We start from the raw sequence: 24,373 nt of genomic DNA on the forward strand, positions 1-24,373 counted from the left end.
GTCCAGCTCCCTAACCACAACACCACCTCAGGAGGGGTATTCAGCTAAGTGCTTCACAGTGTAGATCCACTGAAACTGATGGAGGCAACTTAGTCATGCTCATTGTTTTCAATGGGTCTACTCTGAGCAGAAGTTAGTTAAATGCCACCCTTAGTACAACACTGTAAGTCAGAGGTTTTCAACCTTTTTGAGTCCACGGCTTTCTTGACCAATGACATTCTTTCTGCAGCACCCCTGTGGGGCTCAGTCACCCCTTGGCTGCAGAGCTGGCAGCCTCTCACCTTTTTTCAAACACCCTCCCTTGTGGAGCGTTCCCTCTGCCTCTCCCCTCTCCTTGGGAGTCCTCCATCATTCAAGGCACCCCAGGGTGCCACGGCATACTGGTTGAAAACCACTGCTGTAAATAAACAATGTCAAAATTAAAACCACCACACCCACCCAAAGAGAGACAGAGAGATCCAGGATCGCATTGCTTCTGTTAGGAGATGATGGACAACATCCTTGCTGCAGGATCATAGGACCAGTGGGATCAGAAGGGAACTAGCCACAAGTTACCCGAGCAGAAGGCAGACCCCATTATGGGAGAGTTCTACTCTTAGATTATGCCCGATATCCTAAAGTGTTGAATGGGGATCACGCATAACTTCCCGCGAGGCAAAAGCACTTCCGACTTGGCTCTCGGCAGAGGCGACGAAGAGCAGGAGAGGCCTCTTGTGGCTTCTAGTCCTGGCAGGGGGGAATCTGAACAGTGTCTTCGGCTTCTGGGATAGCTCTGGCTGGGGTATCCGCTCACTAGCTGGCTAGGGAAGAGGAGTCAGGTTTCCGTGCCACCCTGCTGCCAGCTGGGCACTGGGCAGATGCTGTCAGCTCCCCTGGGATCTGCAGGAGAATCGCTCTCGGGGAGATCTTGCTTTCCTACGGCCAGCCTCGGGAATGCCAAGTGGGAGAGAGAGAGAAAGAAAGAGAGAAACCCACAGGCAAAGGGAAGCCCGAAGTTGGCAGCCCAGTGGCTCCACTGCAGAGTTGGGAACCGCAAAGGTTGAGGCTGCACCGTCCCCGGCGAGAGGAGGGGGGGGACCCGTCTCCCTGGGCCAGGCATCCTCGCCAGCCTCTCGCCAGAGGCGCCTTCCGCGTCTTCCCAACCCCCCCCCCTCCCCACCGCTGCCCGCCTCAAAGTTAACGAGCAGCCGCAGTGTTGTTTGCCGACCTGCCAGACAGGCGATGGTCACGGCAGCGGGAGCCCCCGAGCCCGAAGCGCCGAGGCTGCCCTGGAAGGGGACCAAGCAACGCGCCGGATTGGTTCCCGCTCTGGGAGGCTCGTCGGCCGCTGGTAAGCACAGGCGATCGTTCAGGACCATGGACAGCGACCTGCGGCAGTCCCGGGGCAGAGTCCGGTAGGGGCCACCCGGCCCGCACCTGCACTCGGGCCGGCCCGCCAGCCTGCTCGCTGGCTCCCGGGGAGGAGGAACTTTCCGGTCCTGTTGGCTTCTATCGAGACGCGCGAGTAGGGCAGCGAGATCTGTAATGGCAAAGCATGTCTTCGGAGGGGGAGCCAGAGCCAGCCGCTGGAACAAGCGCAAATACTCCAGAAGAAGCAGGAGCTGCAGCTACAGCGGCTGGCGAGGAGGTGAGGACAAAGGGGAGGACAAGGACAAAGGGGAGCCTGGGTTGTTGTTGTTGTTGGTTGTTGGTGTGTGTGTGTGTGTAATTTTGAAGGGGGGAGTCGTGTGGTTGAGTATCTGTATACAAGCAGACACGCAGTGTTGTATGCATGCGGGGACACAAACACACACAAGTTGGAAGGCGAGAGTGGAGCTGTGCATTTTGAAGACTCACTCAACTCCAGTGTGGTATTGGAGGGATGAGCTCTGGGTCAAAGCCCGGGACCAGGGTGCTTTCAGATTCCGGGTTGGTGAAACTCAAGCAAAATTGCCGCAAAAAGAACCGGGTCAGGAAAAGCCGCACCAGTAAATGACAAGAACCGTTTTCGTATTCCACCTCTACCCACCCCCTTGAAATTTAGGAGGTTTGGAGAGCGGGAGAGGAAGAGAGGGAGATAAGTTGTGGTGTAGACTTCTTTCTTGCGGATGCTCAGCTGGGGCAGTAAGCAGCCAGCTAGAATGAAGGTTCCAGCAAGTCAAAAGCGATCAAGCGACGGGTATGCAAGGGTAGGGAGCTCTCCGAGGTCCTGGAATTGGAGTAAACCCTGAATATGCTCCACCATAATTCAGGTTTAAGGAGCTCCAAAGACTGAAGCTTGGGTTTCTCTCCCTCCTTCCTTGTATGAAATCATCCCGCACCATCGAATGTCCTGCACAAACATCAAAGGCACATCCTAGTAATTAAGGGGCTTTTTTCATTCGATACACAAACCTCTGTTTTTCTCTTATAAGAAAGTCAAAACAAGGGTTCTGCTGCTGTCTGGATGGGATTGATACAGCTGAGTTTCCAAAATGCACTGCTGCAGTCTGGTGGATTGACCTCAACAAATCACTTTTCTCCATCAGGGTCATAAAGCAGTCTGCAAAGATTTGTGTGTTTGTGTGTGTGTGTTTCTGTGGACTGTCAACCATGTCAACAAAGTCTAAATAATCAGCAATGGTTGTATGTTTGGTGCTTTGGTTGTTTTATATTATAATATTTTTTAAAAAAAATATTAATATTAGGCAATATATGTTTTTGATTTTACACCATTGCAGAAATATCTTACTATATTAATCTTTTACACACACAAAAACCCACTCGATTTTACAATTAAAAATAAACTAGCCTGCAGCAACATAATTAAAAGATCATACAAACATATGTGATACAAAACGTTATGAACATCAGCATAAGAAAATAATATAATATATGGTGCACGAAGTTAAGCACTTTGTTGCTCCATTGATTTCAGTTATGACATAACCCACTTCACTGTGCATCTCTCATGAAACTTTGTGCCACAATAAATGTGTTAGTTTTTAAGGTGACACAAGGCTCTTGGTTGTTTTCACTGCAACCGACTAGCATGGGTATCCCTGTGAAATTTGATTTGAACTAGAGATAGTGCCATCCATGACCAGCTATCACAGTTGAAATCAATGGGACTTGGGTGTGAATAACTTTGACTTGATAAGGCTCAAAGTAAATATCTCATTAATATGCTATGATATTCCTATCAAGCATGACTTTTGTGACAAATAGAATGTAAGGGGCAAAGTTTCTCAAATGAGCATGTCAGCTTTATGTTTCATAATATCCAACAATTTATTATTAAAACATAACACATCAGTCTTATTCAATGAGTTCAGTGGAAATTTCTGGAATATGGACGTATGGACAGGCATCATTTGCCATGCTACTGCTAAATGGCAGATCTGTCGCAACTGACATAACTTGAGCAGCTGCATTTCTCACACTCAGACCTGGCCTTGTGGCCTTGAGACATGATGAGCATTGGAAGAGACTCATGGGGCTATCACATTGGCACCAGCTCAGAGCAGCAGGCATCAGTTTCACCACCTCTTAAATATGTGTGAGCTAATAACATCTGATCAATATCACCATAGGAATATTTTGAACTATTATTTCTTCCATGAAATCATTTTCATTTTACACAGTGGTCATTCCCTCCTAAAGAATAGTATCTAAATAGCAAGTCTACGTTCATAACCCTGGGCTATCCCAAATAAAGGGGAAATCCTTAGGACATAAATTCACACCTGCCTTTTATGTCCCTTCCAGAACCTACTTCTGTTAAACTAGTGGCTGTAATTTATGAAACTTTGGAGAGCTAGTGTAGTGCAAGGATTAACAGAGTTAGGAAATGCTTAGCTCAAATCTCACTTAAGCTATGAGCCTCTGGATTGCCTTAAGTAAGCTGTTATCTTTCAGTAGCAGCCTCCCATTTGTAATAAAGAGATGGTAATGATATTCGCTTATTTCAGAGAGTTGTTGTAAGGAATATTGAGGCAATATCAGTCTCCAAAGGGGTTGCCATGTTAAGTCTGTTCAAGCAAAAACAATAAATTTACCCAGAAGTGCTGTTATCACCAATCACTGCTGCTGTGGAAGGGTCACTGTGCTCATTTTTGCATATATTTAAGTTCTAGCTGTATTGTCACTTAAGACAATCACCTTGGCACTGGTCAGAAATCACCAGTTACGGACGCCGTTTTGCATATATTTGAGCTCTAACCGAATTGTCATGGACTATACTTTTGCATTCTGTTGTCATTTTCACTCCAATATTTACATTGTTTCTGCTTTATACCCCTGTGCAAATTGAGCAGCATGCCCCAGGATTCTTGTTTAAACTGACAAGCGAGGATCATTTCCCCTGCATTTCATGCAGTGAACTCTATTCCATGAAAGCTCATGCGGTAATAAAATGTCTTTGTCATTACATTGCTACAAGACCTTTGCTGATTTTGAGACATTGTATGTGGCCGTTAAAAAAAAAGCTAAAAGTGATATGTGAATACTACATGCTATCATGAGAAGCACTAAAATAAACTTAAAAAGCTAAATCTGACTTTGCAAATGCAAACAGACGCACCTGTTCTAAGTTCAGTTTTGAAATGTGATCACCACAAGCCTTCCATTTTACACTGGGAAAAACATAAGGCTGCCCCTTCCTATCACATTTCGGTTTGCCCTCTTTGGGTTGGGGAATTCACAAAATTTTGAAAGTGAAACATTCCTTTCAGCACTAGCTGTAAGTGCTAGTGACTGAATCTCTGGATTAAGTCTAGTTGTTCCGGTTCTGGCTGTGGTCAGTAGCCCACAGTGTAAGGCAAAGTTTTTGCGAGACAGATCCTGCTAAAAGGATGCCTCCAATCCATCTGTTAAAGAAGCATGTTTCCTTGGGCATGGGCTGTAATGCCAGCTGTAAAGATAGAGACAAATTAAGCTCTTCCATTCTTGTGCAGACCCAACTAAGCTCTGCCTTTCCCAGGGAGGGCCTCTCTGAAGTGACCATACTTGCCCTGGGAGCCTGCACTCTTGTGCTCCTCATGGCTTCTTTGGAAGGCCCTTCAGCATCTCTGGCAGGTGGGGCTACACCTGAGATGATCTGGAAGAACACTGCTAGTTGCCCCCCTGGGTTTCAGATAAAAAGTAAAGGTAAAGGTACCCCTGCCCGTACGGGCCAGTCGTGTCCGACTCTAGGGTTGTGTGCCCATCTCACTTAAGAGGCCGGGGGCCAGCGCTGTCCGGAGACACTTCCAGGTCACGTGGCCAGCGTGACAAAGCTGCTCTGGTGAGCCAGCACCAGCGCAGCACATGGAAATGCCGTTTACCTTCTCGCTATAAAGCAGTACCTATTTATCTACTTGCACTTAGGGGTGCTTTCAAACTGTTAGGTGGGCAGGAGCTTGGACCGAAAGACAGGAGCTCACCCCGCCACAGGGATTTGAACCGCTGACCATATGATCGGCAAGTCCTAGGCACTGAGGTTTTACCCACAGCGCCACCCGCATCCTGGGTTTCAGATAGCCATCTTCAAATAACCAAAGGTCTGTCACACGGAAGACATGGAGCGAGCTTGTTTTCTGTTGCTCCAGAGGATAGGACGCAACCCAGTGACTCAAAGTGACAAGAAAGGAGATTCTGACTAAACATCAGCAAGAACTTTCTGGCAGTAAGAGCTGTTTGGCAGGGAAATGGACTCCCTTGGGAGGTGGTGGACTCTCCTACCTTGGAGGTTTTTAAGCAGAGGTTGGATGGCCACCTGTCAAGAATGCTTTAGTTGAGATTCCTGCATTGCAGGGGGTTGGATTAGATAACCCTTTCAACTCTACAATTCCATGTTCCTTCATGATACCAGAGCCTCCATTGTACACTCTCTCCTCCTCAACGAGGTACATGTCTGGCTTACTGAGTGGGGCCATGACAATTTAAATGAGCCCCATTATTCAAACAGGTTATTTCCCAGTGGACCCTGTATGCCCATCCATTTTGGACCCATTTTGACACTGTCTCCTTAGGAGTCATTGGAGTCCACATTGGAAGACTCCTGGCTTTCTGGAATTGTAAGGAGGAATGTCAGGCTACAGAAGGAGGAGGACTAATGGAAAGGGGTGGAACTCCTGAGCATAAACAGCAGCTCAGCCCGCAGCTCTTTGGATCATGTTATTTATTTTGCTCACTTATCCCTGCAGTATTAAATGGCTGTAGTCCAGGGCTGCTTTTAACTTGCCACTTACATTTCAATATAAACATGGGAACTGCAGAATCAAATTAGTTAATCTTTTTAAATGAAAGAGAGGGAGCTTCAAGGAGCCAAGGATGTGTATTAGTGAAATCTATTCTGTTGGGCAAGATCATACTCATGATACTGCAAATATAAAAATGGAAGTTTTAAATTAGCTCGGCCTGCCTCCTGTTGCCAATATGGAGACATGATGTAAGCGTACTTCATATAATTTAAAAAGCACAGAAATGTTTGCTTGGTCTCCAATGTCTAAAAATACTGACTGCCAATTTGAAAGCTTGTCTCTTCCACACTTAATTATGAATCTTGATGTTAGTAATGAACAGCAGTGAACAAAAAAAAGCTATACTACCCAAACACCTGCCTTTGTATTGTGTTTGTATTGTTCTTGCCTGCCAAAATACAGAAATCTGCTCACAAGGATTAGTCAGTTTCCTGGGGATCTGATTGCCGCTTTAGTATTGTTAGTGTTTCAGTTTAATTATTTTTTAGATTGAATGCTTAAAAGGTTTTCTTTCAACTGTCCTCCTCACTCCTGGCCTCCGCTCAGAGTTATCCTCTGATAAAAGGTGGGCTATAAATATGCATCATAAATAAATAATACTGGAAAATCCAAATATAAGGTCAATTTTAAGAACAAGACCCATTTCCCCCATACGTTCCCCATTACCTTGGTTGCTCTCCATTATTCATTCATTCATTAGTTTATTCGTGTTGGATCACAACATATACATATAGAAAGAATAATTTCTAGATGTCAAGATCCAAGTTTGGGGCAAGTACTCTTTGGTGAGAGAACCCCAGCAAAGCAAAGTATGGAAATATAGGCTGCTAGACCTTTAAAATGTACCCTTCCAAGTGTGTTCCAAAAATTTCCCTCTTCCCTCAGCATAGGAAAGGACCACGTTTGGTAAGTTTAACATTGGTTTACTTATAAACTCTTCAAAGGTCTGGTTCATGTGCCTTTCTATACATCAGTCAGAAAAGTTGCACAGGTAGTAAAACTGTAAGGCAAGTGATATAACTAAGCCTGACAGTACAGCTTATTCTATGGTATTAACTCCTTCATGCATTAATTAGACTTAAGCATGTTGGTTATATGAGACTGCTTATCCCACAATTTTCATGCCACATATTCACAAAAAGAATCATGCTCAAAGCAGCTTACAACAAAGAAAACAAAAAATCAACTATTACAACAACAATTTCATAATAACACAATAAAGCAACAACATAATAGCAAATATAACATAGAGAACATTTCAGAATTATGAATACAACAAGGTTTTGTTGACAACATCCTTTCATTCACTGAATATGTGTAAATATCTTATGGCACCTCCTGTTCTCAGAAGGAAACATTACTTTTCTATATTGCATCTGATAAATGTAACACCCACCACAGGACACAGAGATGGGGAAAAACTATGGCCCTCCAGATGTCATTGGACTCCAGTTCCCATCAGCCCCAGCCAGCATGCCCACTGGACAGGGATGGTGGGAGACGTAGTCCAACAGCATTTCAAAGGCACCACGTTGGCTGCCCATGCAGTGAAAGATATGAAGAAGTGGCTGTTTGTTTTGTATTGGTGATAGAGCTGTAGTTACTGTGGGGCTTGAAACAGAAAATAGATCCCAACTTAAAGCACACTGCTGTTTTTCAATTTAGTCTTAAGTGTATTCAAGCACAGGACATTGATCCTTATCTGAGTCTCTCTCTCTCCTTACTAACATCTCTTTGCCCACCCACATTTGATGCCTGAAATGGTGTTCGTGTGTGTGTGTGTGTGTGTGTGTGTGTGTGTGTGTGTGTTTGGAGCTGGATGGCAATCATTGCTTCCCTGTGGCAAAACAGCCAGGACAAGAGGTGGTAGCTGGTCCATTTGTTACAGAAGAAATGCAAGGAGGCAGCTTTCTTTTAGCATCACTCTACTATTAATAGCAAAATCTTGATTGCATTTTTATAGCTGCCTCATTCTAGGTTTATATTTCTGAACAAAGACTGATTCACACAGCCCATATCCCTGATTGTAGTGCTTGAAGATTGATCCACTTAGTTCATACTCCTCTCTAGTGTTATTATCATTCCTTTATATCTGTTTGCTCTGGAGTGTTTGCCTTCTGATGGCCCATTAGTCAGAATATGCAAAATCTTTGGAAGCAGGACCGAAAATTAGTGGCTATCCTTTCATTACCCAAGGAAGCTACCTATTAATAAGGCTCCATACAAATGCAGCCATATTCTAAAGCACTACATATCCTCTCCCTATAATCCATATTAACAGTGTTTATGATAGGTCAGTATTCTTACTTTGATTTTGCGGAAGGAAGTTGAGAGGCAGTGGCTTTTCTTAGGACATGCTATGAGTGCTGGGTAAGACTTCAAACATTTGTAGCCATTTACTTGGGAATAAGGGACGCGGGTGGCGCTGTGGGTTAAACCACAGAGCCTAGGACTTGCCAATCAGAAGGTCGGCAGTTTGAATCCCCACGACGGGGTGAGCTCCCGTTGCTCGGTCCCTGCTCCTACCAACCTAGCAGTTCGAAAGCACAGCAAAGCGCAAGTAGATAAATAGGTACCACTCTGGCGGGAAGGTAAACGGCGTTTCCGTGCACTGCTCTGGTTCGCCAGAAGTGGCTTAGTCATGCTGGCCACATGACCCAGAAGCTGTACACCGGCTCCCTTGGCCAATAAAGTGAGATGAGTGCCGCAACCCCAGAGTCGGCCATGACTGGACCTAATGGTCAGGGGTCCCTTTACTCTTTTACTTGGGAATAAGCACAATTGAACTTACTTCCAAGTCTATATATACGACTGTATACATACTCCTATTTACTCTGTATCCAGTGCGCTCCCATTCCTGGTTTGGGAAGTGATATATGTACACAAATTAGCCACAGCCCACATCTATCCTGTTGTTTCTTATGAAATATTGCATTTTGATGCACTTCCCCCCCAACCAGCTTCAAATCAAATTAAGAAAAGAATGATAGCTGTGTTTTAAGCCACTAATGTGTACACAGCCCAGTTAAGGATTGACACGGGCAACAATTTAATAAAGAGTTAGGTGCACTTGAGCCTGCATGATTGGCTGCAGTTTTCTGTTGCGTCTACATTCAGCGGCAACCAGGATTTCTTTCTAATGGGTGAGGCATATAGGGATGTACTTTGAGACTATCGAAATCCTACTAGCTTTAGCATTCATTTCAGCCAGCGAACTCTGTGAAGGGATTGCAGCCAGTTTCTTTAAAAGTATAGCTTCTTTTCTCCTCTCTCCAATTTCCTTTTCAGAAAGCCTGGATGGATTGCAAGTGTGCCTCAAAGTTCTGCTGCTGCAGTATTGGGCAGTGACCAAAAATGAAGGTGTTGAGATTGAGTCAGAGCTGTGCCCATTCACAGAGTCTGGGCATCACAAAGAGAGTTTTTATCTATCATATATGTACCCCAACTCTCCTCTAAGGCAGGGGTGAACCCATGACCCTTGACATGCATTGGACTACAGCTCCCATCAGCTGTGCCCATTAGCCGTGCTGGCTAGGGGTGATGGGAGTTGGGGCACAGTAACATCTGAAGGGCCACTTGCTCACCCCTTCTCTGAGGAGTTTAGAGCCCTGTACATTAAGCATTCCTGTTTTACCTTCACAACAACCTCATTTGATAGGTTGAGAGATGGTGACTTGCTCAAGAAGACCCACCAAGTTTGTTTAATGGCTGGACACAGCACTGAATCCAAGGCTTCCTGGTTCACAACCAGGTTCCCTACACTGCCCTGGTTCCCTAGAATGCCAGCCTGCCAGCCTTCCTTTTCTTGTCAATCTGGTACCTCAATTTAATGAAATGGAAGCAGATGTCTTGCAAGAGCTAAAAAGGCAAAACGAGAGAGAGAAAGAGAGGGGGGGAACGATTTTTGCAAGGAAAGTGGTGGGAGTGAGATAGGTACAGTCTTTGGGCAGGAATAAACAAATGCCTTTCCATTTATAAAAATGCAAAGGCATTGAGTGTGTGCAGGCTCCTTCTTTTCGTTTTAAATCAAAGGCAAGGAACATCCCTGTTCAGCTTACAGAAGAAAAGATTGCCTAATGATCTCTGAAAACTTGTCCAGCAGCAAAGAACAACTTGTTGGCACACCCAGTAACAAGCAATAAACACAACATTTGTCCAGGTGCTGTGGGAAAATCCTCCCTAAAGCTGTTTTATTTTGCTTATGGCAGAGGCTCACAGCTTGGTTTCTTAGGTGTGCTGGGCCACTCCCAAGCCTCCCAACCAGGTATTTATGGACCCTGAGAAGATGATGCACCAGAGGCAGATCCTAGAATGCTTAATTAGAATGATTGAGACAAACTCCTGATGAGGCTGAGGAAGGGGGCCAGTTGCTGATCTGGAGGGTTATACTGTAGGGCAGGAAGAGCCAGGATGGTGCTGGTTTGCTGTTTCTGAACTACAACTCCCATCATCTCTGATCACTGTCACACTGGCTCAGGCTGATAGATGCTGGAATCCAACAACATCTGTAGGGTACCATACAGGGTGTCTGCTGTAGGGTGCTGAAGAGTGGAATTCACTCAGTATGTATTCCAAAGAACCCCAAATCTCCAAACCAAAAGACTCTACTTGCTGAGACTTTAAACTAGGAGAGTCCAGAATTTCACTGCCTTATTCTACATGATGCATAGATCTGATTTCAGGAAGCAGCCTTCAAAGTTCTTGCAGAGCTTAATATGAATCTATGCATGTGAAAGCACTGCTCTCAGGCACTGATATCTTGTGGGGGGGAGAAGAGTATCAGGTAAATTGGAATGATGTTAGGTTAGCTTGGAACAGTATGTAGCAATCAAAGTCATGAGATCAAAAGTAACTACAATTTTGCCTGCTTTTAATGGAATACCTGTTGGGAGTTCTCTGAGAAATGGGTGGATGCTGTAATCATAAAACATGCTTGGAAATCACAGTCCTTCCAGACTGTCACTTTATATCACTAGAGAAAGATCAATAATGCCTTTCTCATCCATCCTGGGAACCACACACTCAGCTTTAAGCAGGCTAGATAAAGTCTGCAACTGTCTTCAACATTCAGGGCTATCAGGGCTGGGAATCCTTCAATCTCTTTGCCCCTGACTTCCCTGTCCCTTAGCTTTCCCGTGTCTCAAGATCTCTTCTCAATCTTACTGGTTATGCTGAAGCTGAATGAGGTTTAGTGCCAGCCAAACTGACAATCTTTCACTCCATCACAGGAGTACAAAGTGTTCTGCATCTGAACAGTCTATGAAACCAGACAAGCTCAGCTAATTTCAATAAAAGGATTCATCCTCTCATGCACAATACAATAGAGATCCCATGAAGATCTGGCAAAACAGCGCTACTGACTGGCTAGAAGCCAGTTATCTCTGATCTAGAAGTATCAAAGGTTATTAAATCTGCTGGTATTTACTCTTCACCACCTCATTTATGGCTGCAAAGAGTGTGTACAAGTGCTAATAACAGGTGTTGTGAACTAGATTCTAGGCTTCAGTCACTGACTGAACTTTTGAAACCCTATAAAATGACTGGTGGCCAGGGTCATGCAATTAATTTGGGATTCCAACGCTTTGTTGTTGTTGTTTAGTCGTTTAGTTGTGTCCAACTCTTCATGACCCCATGGACCAGAGCACGCCAGGCACTCTTGTCTTCCACTGCCTCCCGCAGTTTGGTCAAACTCAGGCTGGTAGCTTCAAGAACACTGTCCAACCATCTTGTCCTCTGTCGTCCCCTTCTCCTTGTGCCCTCATTCTTTCCCAACATCAGGGTCTTTTCCAGGGAGTCTTCACTTCTCATGAGGTGGCCAGTGCTTAATAAGCTGCAAATGAATGAACATTTTAAGCCTTAACAGGTGTATCTTAGAATGAACAGCAATGCAGCTGGGCTGAATATATTTTGAAAAACGAAATAAATCATTCATACCAGATTTTCCGCTCATTTGCCTGTGTGGTAATATGCATGTGGCAAAGGTACTAGAAATTCCAGTTCTAAATCTGCAGCCTCTGAAAGGTTTGTAAATATAATAACTACAAGAGCAATTTATATAATCCACCTGAAACAAGTCCTGCATCAGAAGTTTTCACACCATAAGCAGTAAACAAACGATGACTGATGCAAGTGCAAGTGATTAGCATGTTTCCATTAGCATATTTATTAACTTCAAATGAGTTGCTCTTGGAAAGCTTTTTGTAAGGTTCAGGAGTGGTCGATTCATTTGTTGCAAATAGATAACAGTATGTAGCAACCGTTATGCAAACATCTCTTCAGCTGCACATTCTGATGCTAGGCCGGGGTGGGGTTTTTCGTTTTTACTATATTCGGTTTCATTTCGTTTCTGTGAAAAGCAGCAATACGTACAATAAAGGTAGCTAGGAATAAATTTGTCAAACTGGGGTGAATGGGACTAGGATTGGGAAGCATTTTATTCTTTGGTGTGTGGGTATATCACACAAGCCTAATGACCAGGAGCTGGTCCAAGAGGCAGAAATCCACTCAGCGAGGGTCAAGCCTTGCATCCAGCTTGTGTCAGGGTGTTTGCAAATAGTCAGCATTTTGTGTAAAGGATTCAAGTGCACACCGAAGAAATTTAGGTTTGCTCAATTAAAGAGGGTTAAAGAGCTGTTCCCTCAGCACACCAGATCCAATTTTTTAAAAAAGGAAATTTTAAAGATTGCATCTAATACTTAAAATAGCAGTCCTGAACACCCTTCAGAAACTGGGTTTAGCTCCTCAAGGCCTTCTGAGTCTGGGGTTGGGCTAGGCAAATGCTACGGTCAGGCAAAGAATCATAGACACCGAGAGACAACAGGACTCCTCAAGGTGCCCCAACTATAAAATTGGAGAAATCGAGAGACATATAGCCGCAGTGGCAGCATCTCTCTTCTTTCTCGTATCTGAAAATGCAAGAAGAGCTTTTACACTCGCCAGAAGCTTGGCTCTGCCCTCGCCGGTCCTGGAAGGATCCTTTTAAAAAGTCCCATATGCTCCGAGACTTTGCGCCTGTTCATTGGGGGACATAGGAAGCCCAGAGCACTTGTTCTTTAGATGTCCCTTTTATGAAGAGGCACGTAGTGAGACCATTGATCCCCTGCAGGTGAGGCTTGCTGACCTCCCGGAAAAGCAAATATTTGACTTTTTCCTGTTAGACAAAGATCATAAGAAGACCTGAATGATTGCCAGATTCTGTGTACAGATCTGTAGGTGCAGACCATCCCCCGACCCAAAGTAGTTCGTTAAGAAAATTCCCAAACTCGGTTCCATGGGTGACTCTGAGTTCTTTCTCTGTGGTAGCTTATCTTAAAGTTTTAAGTGTCTATACGCTTATTGCATTTATAAATTTTAAATTTATTGTTGTACATTGTTTTAAATGTTTGTTTTCCTTCTGGGATTGTACCCCCAAGTGTGTTTATAAGCTGGTCTCTGACCGTAAAAAATATTAAATTACTTAAAATGATCTCACAATAAATCCTCTCTTTCTCTCCTCTCTTCCTTTCCCCACCCCCATCTCCTATTTTGCTGCCTGATTCTTAGCAACAACCAGTCAAGCAGTCTTTGAGCTCTTCCATGTGCAGAGAGTCCCACTGGAAATGCCTCCTTCTCTCCATTCTCATGTACGGCTGCCTGGGAGCTGTAGCTTGGTGCCAACTCACACAAGTCACTAAGCTTAGTTTTGACAGCTCTTTCAAAGGCAAATCCATGATCTACCACGACAGCCCTTGCTCTGACGGCTATGTCTACATTCCATTAGCGTTCCTAGCCATGCTCTACGTAGTCTACTTGGTGGAGTGCTGGCACTGCCGCGCCAAAAGTGAACTCCAGTACAAGGCTGACGTGGAAAGTATCTATGACCGAATTGCCAGGATGAAGCAAGCCACGCCATGCATATGGTGGAAGGCCATAAGCTACCACTTTGTCCGGCGAACCAGGCAAGTGACTCGGTACCGCAATGGGGATGCTTATACAACCACCCAAGTCTACCATGAAAGAGTCAACACCCATGTGGCTGAAGCTGAGTTTGACTATTCCCACTGTGGGTTCAAGGACATCTCTAAAGAGCTCATGGGCCTGGAATGTTTCTCAGCCACCCGACTGAAATTCACCAAATGTTTTAGCTTCGCCAACACAGAGTCGGAGAACTCTTACCTGACACAGAGGGCTCATTTCTTCACAGAGATCGAAGGGCTAGATGACTACATGGAGGTCAGGGAAGGCATGAAGCTCAGGAACATAGACTTCAAAGAGCTCATGATGGCCTACGGTGACCCTGATCACCTTCCATGGTACGTGTCACACTATACGTTCTGGGTGGCTGCTTTGATGATGGTCTCGTGGCCACTGAGAGTTTTCATAGAGTATCGAACTGCCTATGTGCACTACCACGTGGAGAAGCTCCTTGGAGTGGAGTACAGAGTGCCCACCGGGGCGGAGGAGCCCTTGTACAGATATCGCATCCCCAGGGTCAGCACTCAGGACAGCACGGAGCTCGAGTGGCACATCTGCACCAATCGCCAGCTGATCCCCAGCTACTCGGAGGCGATGCTCATGGAGCTGACCAGCTCTCCCGTCTGCAACGGCTACTCCATGTGCAGGTACAGCGAGATCACGCGGGGCTGCGAGCGCTGCCACCACGCCTCCAGCACCTCCTCCATCTTCTCCCGACACGCCTTCCACAGCTGCAGCGGGAATTCGCAGCTCTCCCTCAACACCAGCCGCTTCTCCCTGTGCCGGATCCATGGCTCTCACAGGACAGGCCTCTGGAGGAGCCGCAGCAGCAGCATCGCTGACCGGGGAGGCCAGGACGACCCGTGCTGCTCCCACTCGAGTCAACTGGCCCTCAACGAAAACCCACCCACCTACCATGACGCTCGGTTTTTCCCAGTGCTCATTGTGCACAGGCCTGAAGGCCAGGAAGCGAGGCACTTCTGTCTCCGCCGAGCATCCTGCCTGGAAACGTCACTATGAAAGGGCACCCTGTCACTTTCCCGGGACAACTTCACTGCCAGAAGGCTGCTTGCCAGTGACAACAATACTAGGACGGCTGTGGGATGCAACTGGTTTAAAGTCCCAGCCGCCCACTTCTCCAAATAAGGAAGCATGTTCCCCCAGAAGCTTATGAAGGGTCAATTCTAAGCCAGTTCACGTGTTTTGTTTGTTTCTATTAAGTTAAAAGTTTTCCAACCCACTCTTCATTAAAACAATTCCTGGATAGGATGCAATATAGGATCCAAACATAAATAACATAAACCAAATAATGTTAAAAGAGCACCGGTACAAGTCAGGCGGATCCTGTGAGTCTCCACCAAGGAACAAATTAGCAAATTTAACCAAAGTTAGCAAATTTAACCAAATTTAACTGGTGCTGAAAACTGACCAGGCTTTGTTTGCCCTTCTTCCAAGGAGCTTGGGGCAGTCTTCACAGAATTAGCCTCTTTTAACGTGGGATTATCCCTTTTAACAGTAAGAACCTAAGGAGAGCGGTGCTGGATCAGACAGAAGGCCCATCTTGTCCATTCCCCTACAGTAGCCGACTAGATGCCCACAAGAAGCTCACAGGCAGGACATGAGAGCAACGGCACTCTCCTGCGTGTGATCTCCAGCAACTGGCAACTGGAGGCAACGTGCTTCTGAAGCTGGAGGTAGTCCCTAGACATCATGATGTCCCTAGACACTAGTAGTTCTTGATAGCCTTATCCTCCATGAAGGTGTCTTATCTGTTTGTAAAGCTGTCCACCTTGGCAGCTGTATGCTGTTTTGGCAAATTCCATAGCTCAACCAAGTGCTTAACTTAAGGATTTGGGCCAGGGGGAGGGAAAATGACTTCCCCAAAGCCATTCAGTGAGCTCCATGTCTGATTAGCAATCTGTGCCCCAGTCCCCCCCCCCCCCCCGCCCACTCTCTAGTATGCAACACTACCCCCCCAAATGAGGTGGCAGAACCCACTCATGGTGACATTGGGAGGAGTTCATTATAGCGCTATGGCAATTGTTCTGTGAGTGCAAACTTTTCAGTTCTCCCTTCTTCTCCCTGCTTGCTGTTCTGGGGTTTCCCTGGGTCAATTTCAGGGAGGAACAGGGGAGAAGAGGGAGAAAACCCCATTGTCTTAATGGAAATCCTTTCACAAGCATCCACCAGGAAGACTAGTTAGTTGAATCCTGCCCTTTGCTATCTCATTTCCACCCAGGGGAAAGTATTGTGACTGAATCGCAAGACATGACTGAAACATTTGTCTGGAATTCCCTTCTCCATCTAACTTTCTCTTCCTCTTTAATACAGCCCTTTCCCCTTAACTTCCCACATTCTTATGCACTTCTCTTTTTCATTTCCCCCTCTTTTTTGCGTTCATCTAAGTATATGCATTTGGCATCCACATGTTTGACATCTTCTACCCATCACTGTGGGATGCGGGTGGCGTTGTGGGTTAAACCACAGAGCCTAGGACTTGCCGATCAGAAGGTCGCGGTTCGAATCCCCATGACGGGGTGAGCTCCCGTCTTTCGGTCCCTGCTCCTGCCAACCTAGCAGTTCAAAAGCACGTCAAAGTGCAAGTAGATAAATAGGTACCGCTCTGGCATGAAGGTAAACGGCGTTTCCGTGCACTGCTCTGGTTCACCAGAAGCAGCTTAGTCATGCTGGCCACATGACCTGGAAGCTGTACGCCTTCTGGAGCAGCTGTCTGAGTTAGCAGTGGGTGACACTGCTTTGTGGTGATTCCAGTCCTTTCAAGATCTGTCCTGAGAACATCTAGTCTAAGTGTCCATCCTCATTTTCAGCTGGCTCTGATATAAACTGTTTCCATTCAACCTATATTTAACTGGGCAGGAGCTCTGGGGAGCTAGAAAAGATCAGCTGGCTTTAGCTGCAGGGGCAGAAGTGGTAATTGGAGCATCTGGGTCCCACACCTTTTATAAGGAGAGTTGGACAGACAACTGGGCACTACATGGCTATTTCTTGTCTAACTCATCCTGTCTCACAACACAGGAGACTGTGCAAGGGAGGTGGAAAAAGCAAGAAGCTCCATTTCTGCCTTTGTGCACAATAGTATCGAAGGTTGTCAGAGGTTTAGATAGGATGCCAGAACAAATGTGGAGGCTTAGTTATGCGCCAGTGCTGGGATCCTAGTCTTATGTATGTTTCTGATTATATTTCTAGTGGGCAAAATGCATTACAGAATTTATATTGTTTATCCTTAGAACAACCCAACAAGAGCAGCTGATATATCCTGCCCTGCCCATGAGGGTTGTCTACAGGACCTTCAAGGCCCCATTCAACACCTATCCTAACTCTGATTCTCATTTTACATATAGGACACTGAGAAGATGGCTCATGCATGCATATGCTTCAATGTATGTCTCATTACTCAATTAGCTGACTCATGTGAACACAGAACTGTTTCCATTGGGGGGGGGACTGCATTATGAAATGTTAATTGTGGTGATACCATATTCAAACCTGCAAGTTGCTACTTGATGCTATAGTCCATGAGTGAAAAAGATATGTATGAGGTGCATATATCATATCACAGACCAAAGGTGACAGCTGCTCCACTTCACTTTCACTGTAAGTCCCACCCCCGCTTAGGATTGCTTTTGCTTTAAGGATGCCATGGAAGATTCCCCCCATAGGCTATTTTGAGGTACTACCCTAAACAACTTTCAACATATGTTATGACCCCTCCATGTGTTCATATCATGTGATGCAGTCATGTGACCCCAGAACTCCATTTTGGTTTAAGGGCTTGATGAGCAGGAATATGGTTTTCAGGATGGCTTGAAACCCCTCTACATGACTATCCTATCACCCCCAATCATATGAAACAGGTTTTGAGTCCCCCACAAAACTAAGTGTAACCCTTGAAATCCCATTTCAGTTTACATGCCCAATGATGGAAGAGATTTTTTTTGGTTGCCATGTCTACGGTCCCATGCCATCATCCTTGATAAAATAAAATGTTTTGTGTGTTCCCCAATCCTCCATGTGGTTTCAGGGTTTCCGAGGCCCAATGAACATAGAGTTTGTTTCAGGGAATCATGTAAGAACCCAAAGAGTGTTTCAGGGCAGTGGCGTAGCGTGGGTTGTCAGCACCTGGGGCAAGGCAAGTAATTTGCGCCCCCTAACCCGTGGAGAGTGAGTGAGCCAGGTAGGGGCAGAGAGCTGTGAGTGCGAGCGCGCCCCCCCCCCCGATGTTGCGGCCGGTGCGGCCGGCCCCCCCTGCACCCCAAGCTACGCCACTGTTTCAGGGTTCAGGGGCCGCACAGGTCAGGGGAACTCAAAACCCATTCCTTTTTAGATAGACGGATGAGATGCATAGAGGAGTCACAGTCTGCCCTGAAAACTATGATTAGGGAATCTCCTCCAAATAGCCCATGGGAGTCCTATATGGCATCCTAAAGGCAAGAGTGATCCTAAGTGTGTGGGGGGGGGGGTTTCCAGTGGATAGGGACTGGGCCACCTGCCACTTTTTCTTTGCGATATAGGATATGTTTGCTATTCTTCTCTGATGACTTACCCAATGGGACCTAGTGAATCTATGATGACTGTACAGGGATTTGAACTCAGGTCATTTGTCCAGTGCTCTCCCCCTTGGACCACACCAGCACCCTGCTCTCCTCAGACAGTGGCTCATATGAAAAGAGCCTGAGCAGCTAACACTGAATCAAGATCATGAGCATTGACCTCCGTTAAGAAGCGTGGGAAACAAAGCTTTCCCTGCCTTTCTGAATATTCACTCAATCTCTTTAGATCTCAGAATCATAGAGAAGAATGTTAGAGTTAGAAGGGACCCCGGGGAGGGGGTTATCTAGTCCAATGCAGGAAACCTGCTTGCAGTTGTCTCTGGGTGGGCTTGAACCATCAACCTTCTGGTTAACAGCCCGACTCACTGACTCACTGCACAACGACTGTTACTGTCTATACGGTCACTGGACCTGGTGTCCACCCTTGTTGCCCTGATTCCTCTGCTTCTACACTTTGGATTTTAAAGCCATGTTATGTTAAGCATCCGATGTGAAAATCTTGTATTAGAGCAGCCTTGGGCACTTTAAGTTTTGCTTTTCTTCCTCTTGTCCTCAAACACAGAATGTGGTGTGTTAAGCTATGCACCCTGGCCCACTCTCACACTTCCAATCCATACACCTTGCAAGGAACACGATGAGCAGAGATGAAATCAAACGTTCATTTTTGTGTGATCTTCTCAGGTACAGCTATGGACCACTTCAAAACACCAGTTCCCTTCCCATCATCAGTCTTCACACACACACTGAAGAAACCCTGGGAAGCGATTTTTTATATGGGTGGCAAATGCTGATGATCCTCATTGGCCAAATGTTATTTGTTGTCTTTTCAGAGCAAAGTGTTCCAACCCCACAGCAAAGCAAATGTCATTAGCAAGCAGTGTCCAACTAGGGAGTGAATCTTCGCTTCCATTATTTCTACCTGTATGTTGAAATTTGTAGTGTCTAGTATGTGTAGATAATTATATATGCATATCTGTGCACATATACGATTGTTTCTTACGGCACTGACTGTTGCATCACCTGAAATATAATTCCTTTTGGTATAATGATCCTGTTTTGCAATGGTGTGTTCCTTTCACCACAGAAGACGCAGAGTTTGTCTTACACAACTTGGCTGGTTGCACGGGAAGATTACTGGAAACAATTCAAAAAGTCTTTCTGGGTTTTTTCCTGATAGCTAAATGGTATTCTGTTATATAAGCTGAATGCTTGCATCATGATGCCTTTATTTTGACAGACATTCTTATGGATTATCACATGCCCAGTTTTAATACAATTGTCCATCGGTCAACATAAATGGACAAACGAGCTAAATTTTGGAGGCACATTAGAGTCCATATTAAAATATGTGGTTCTTTCTGTATCGCATTTCAATTTTGAGAAATATTTAAGACTGAATCGCTACAGCATTGAGTCAGTATTGAGTTGTGTATATATTTGTGAGTGAGTGTGTGCTGAATGCCTGGGGCCCCTTCTAATTCCTGGCTCCAGCATGGATTCAATTGCTGGAATAGCTAGGACAGCCTGGTAATGGCTCGCTAAATCTTCTTCTTCTTTGGCAATCACTCATAGCCAAGTAAGATTGTTTTCAATGAATATGGTCTTAACAGTAAGTCCGTAAGTGACCGTGGAGGCCAGTTCTGGATCCACATGTCTTTTCACAGTGGGGACATAGGTTTCCAGGCGGGAGTTGATCACAGTGAGGGTTTGCCAAACATGCCTTCCTCTTAGTCTTCCCTTTCATCCTGAGTTTGAGTGTCTTTGAAGTTCATGATACCTTTGGTAAAGGCTGTTCTCCAATTGGAGGGCTCGCAGGCCAGTGTTTCCCAATTGTCTATGCTTATACTACATTTTTTTAGATTTGCCTCAAGAGAATCTTTAAACTTCTTTTGTTGACCACCATTGTTACGCTTTCTGTTTTTAAGTTCAGAACAGAGGACAGTGGTACCTCAGTTTTCGAACATCTTAGAAGTCGATCATTTCGGTTTTCGAATGCCGAAAATCCAGAAGTACCGGTAAATGCTTTGAAAACCGAGGTACTACTGTGGTTGCTTTGGAAGACGATAATCAGGCATCCGAACATGACCAATCTAATGAAACACTGGTGATCTTTGCTTCTTCCAATACACTGACATTAGTTCATGTACTTTGCTCACTAAGTATGGGTCATTAAGGGAGCAAAGCTGGACAAATGGATGGGCTTCTCTCCCCCAACTATCTGTTAGTTAGAAAGACAAAAGACCAGAGTGGAAAGGCAGAGAGAGAGAGCCAGGCCTGGTTTCTGCTGGAATCCAAGGCTATGGCTATGGGAGAAGCAGGACCTTCTTGGGGTGTTGACGATGTGAACTCCTCCATCACAGGCTTAGGTTGTATACTGGTATAAATAAACCACATATCACAAAGACACTACAGTCTCCGCTGTGCTGTGCCTCATTCCAAAAGGAAACATGAACCCTGGGTAAGTGCCTGGAACACATGGAATCTCGCACCACTCAGAGTTTGGGGCAGCGTGCAACTATATACCCTTGATTTGATAAGTGATACAATCTTTTCAAAGTGTGATAGTCATTTACACCTCCAGTGCCCACCTACATAATCCTCTCACGGGGGACATGGGTGGTGCTGTGGTCTAAACCATTGAGCCTCTTGGCCTTGCCAATTGGAAGGTCGGCAGTTCGAATCCCCGCAGTGGAGTGAGTTCCTGTTGCTCTGTCCCAGCTCCTGCCAACCTAGCAGTTTGAAAGCATGCCAGTGCAAGTAGATAAATAGGTACCGCTGTGGCAGGAGGGTAAACTGTGTTTCCGTGCACTCTGGCTTCTGTCACAGTGTTCCGTTGCACCAGAAGCGGTATAGTCATGCTGGCCACATGACCCGGGAAGCTGTCTGTGGACAAATGCTGGCTCCCTAAGCCTGTAAAGCGAGATGAGCGCCGCCACACTAGAGTCGCCTTTGACTGGGCTTAACTGTCCAGGGGTCTTTTACCTTTACCTTATCCTCCCAGGGGACGGTACTATCCACTTAGGAAACCACTGCACAAACAGCAACTTATGCGTTAACACTGCACCAGAGTGGTAACCCTTTAAAGTGCAGGTGGGAGAGTGGCAGGCCCAAGGCTATGTGGTATAATTAGGCAGGGGCAGAGGCAGGTCTATATGAAGAAACACTGGGCAATGGCCTCTCTGATGAAGTCTGTCCTGCAGCCATGCCCCCCACTCCAGCAAGCTTACCCGGTGCCAGTGGCAGCAGTGCAGAGCGACTAGGAGCCAGCAAGCCACCACCTAAATTTCCTACTATGTGCTAGAGTGGCACTACATCAAGTGAAGTCTGGCATCAAGAAGAAATGTTTAAGGTGGGCCAAGGGCAGAATTTCTGGCGCCTGGACAGCTACTTGAGATCGCCAGACATAGGTGGGGGCAGCAACCGGAGGGGAGAGAACAGCATGGAGAACAACACACTTCATGCAAGATGCACTGCAAGAATCCAGAGTATTTAAAGATTTAGCTGTGTCAAGGAAGAGGCACTTACGTTGCAACGTGATCCCTAGTCAGAGTTGTCATTGTGCAATTTTGCTATGCAATGTTTGCAAGTCTTAGAAATCCCATTATTGGAATGGGCAGGGCAAGCCATCACCACCCAGGTGAAATCACCACGCTCATCATTTTTGTGTACACTCAGCCCAACAGAATGTTCCTAGTTTGCATTCTCCTCCTCCTTTTTGTTTTGGTCCTCCGAGAATCTTAAGAAGCCATAAGAATTCTCCTTGTCCTTTTGTGTTCGAACATGCCTTCCACTATATATCAAAGCTCAGCTAGACCACACAGATAACAAATCAATAGTATCTCTTCTTCAGGACACTCCTTAACATCAGACCCTGAATGTACTGGTTGCAAAATAAACCAATAAGCAAGAAATTTAAAACGCATCACATTGTTGAAGCAGAGCAAGGAGTCATTCTGGATTTAGATTCCTACGCTGCTTGAATGCCATCTCACTGTCCTGTTCTTCACTCCATCAGCGAACCAAGGCAAAGATTTGTCTGCTAAAGGAATAACTGTGACCTCTCATGTGAGTGGGCAAACAAACCACAAAGGTTTGTATGTCATCCGAACACATGACCATGGTTTGTTTTGTACCACAATCACTAGCCAGCTTTAGTCCGATGTTTGTTGTCAGCTTAGTGGTAATTTCTACTTATTTGTTTCATTGACAATTTTTAAGCAGCTTGATCAAAACATCCCTAAGTGGTGATTTTTATGATATACAAAAGATATATATGAAACAATTATCAGTAATATACAAATAAAAGCTTTTTCTAAAAAGGATACATAACTAGCTTATATGTCCTGATAAGCTTGCTGTTCCAGACCTCTTGACAAGCACTGCAGAGGACATAATAAGTAAGGGGAACTAATTCCTCTCTGCCGCTGCAATCACTGAGTCTTTTGTGTGCCTCTGCTTATCAACCTCATTAGTGAAGCACTAAACAGTGACTTCATCAGGGATCTAGAATAAATGGTACCAGGAGTCCCCAAGACATATCCCAGGAAACAAAGTAGTGCAGAAGAACAGATAAGGCTCAAGCGGAAGTGAGGGTAACAGTGACAGACAGCTCAGTAAGAGTCCTCAGCAGACTTCCTTTAGGAAACTATATTGCATGCAAAAGAACAGGTATGCTTGCTTGGGATGACCTCACAAAAGCTTTGTTTTATAGTAGCTAAAGGTTATGCCAGGGATTAAGAAACAGCCAATTTACCTTTGATCCAGCACTTGGATCCCTGCTGAACAAAACAGGTGCACATGTATATATCAGCGAGAAATGTTGATATTTCTCTACTATTTAGCACCTTTAAAGTTATTGTTTATGTCTGCTATTAATTGAAAATCCGGAAGAAGAAAACTACAAAAACACATTTCTTAAAGTGTTCCGGGTTATTACAAACAATTGTTTATATTGAACAACTTTCAATAATTATTTTCCAGCAATGAGTAGCAGCCCGGTCTATAATGTGCATTGAACCAAAGTATTTGTAGTGAGATTTGCTTAGATCCATTGATTTCAGTGATATTAAACTGGTTTCAGTCCTTCATTATATCTGAATTACAATATTCACTAGTTTTGCAGGGCAAAATGAATTAACAGCTGCGCCTGCACTGCAAAAGGAAAGCATAGTGTCATCAAAAGGAAGTGTTCAAAACACATGCCCAACTTCCTCTCTTCTCCCACTTTTGTCATCTGCTCAATGTAGCTGCATCTCTGAAACTGAGCTGTTCTGGGCCTCACCACGACTTCGATAGGTGTGTTCAGGGCCTGATTTAGGTTTGATGAGGCCCTAAGCTACTGAAGGTAATGCAGCCCTTTATACGTCCAGCTGTCCTTTGAAAATAACAATGAATTGTACTGTTTTTTTTGTGTTGAATATATGCTATATGGTAATTTATGGACCTAATAGGTATCTAAAGCCATTTGCACATGTTGCCATGCAACCAGTCCATGCAGAATGTAGGCACCCTATATATAGAAATGAGCAAGCCAGTGATATTTTAGGGAGTGGGGCCCTAAGCTATAGCTTGTTTAGCTTATACGTAAATCCGGCACTCAGTGTGTTCCAAGGAATCCAGGTACACTGCGTGAAGCTCTTTAGAAAAGAG

At 45.2% G+C, this 24,373-nt stretch overlaps 1 protein-coding gene across 1 annotated transcript; it reads left to right on the forward strand.

Moving 5' to 3' along the window:
* Nucleotides 1–1,381: 1,381 nt before the first annotated feature.
* On the forward strand, nucleotides 1,382–16,065 carry LOC309342285 (transmembrane protein 151B-like). The gene is made up of 2 exons (XM_081862778.1): nucleotides 1,382–1,627; nucleotides 13,743–16,065. Exons 1-2 carry the CDS (start codon nucleotides 1,535–1,537, stop codon nucleotides 15,171–15,173), a joined length of 1,524 nt encoding a protein of 507 aa, XP_081718904.1. The 5' UTR covers nucleotides 1,382–1,534; the 3' UTR covers nucleotides 15,174–16,065.
* The last annotated feature ends 8,308 nt before the right edge of the window (nucleotides 16,066–24,373 follow it).

This window comes from Podarcis erhardii (genome assembly GCF_964252035.2).
Source record: "Podarcis erhardii genome assembly, chromosome: 1".
Taxonomy (NCBI): domain Eukaryota; kingdom Metazoa; phylum Chordata; class Lepidosauria; order Squamata; family Lacertidae; genus Podarcis; species Podarcis erhardii.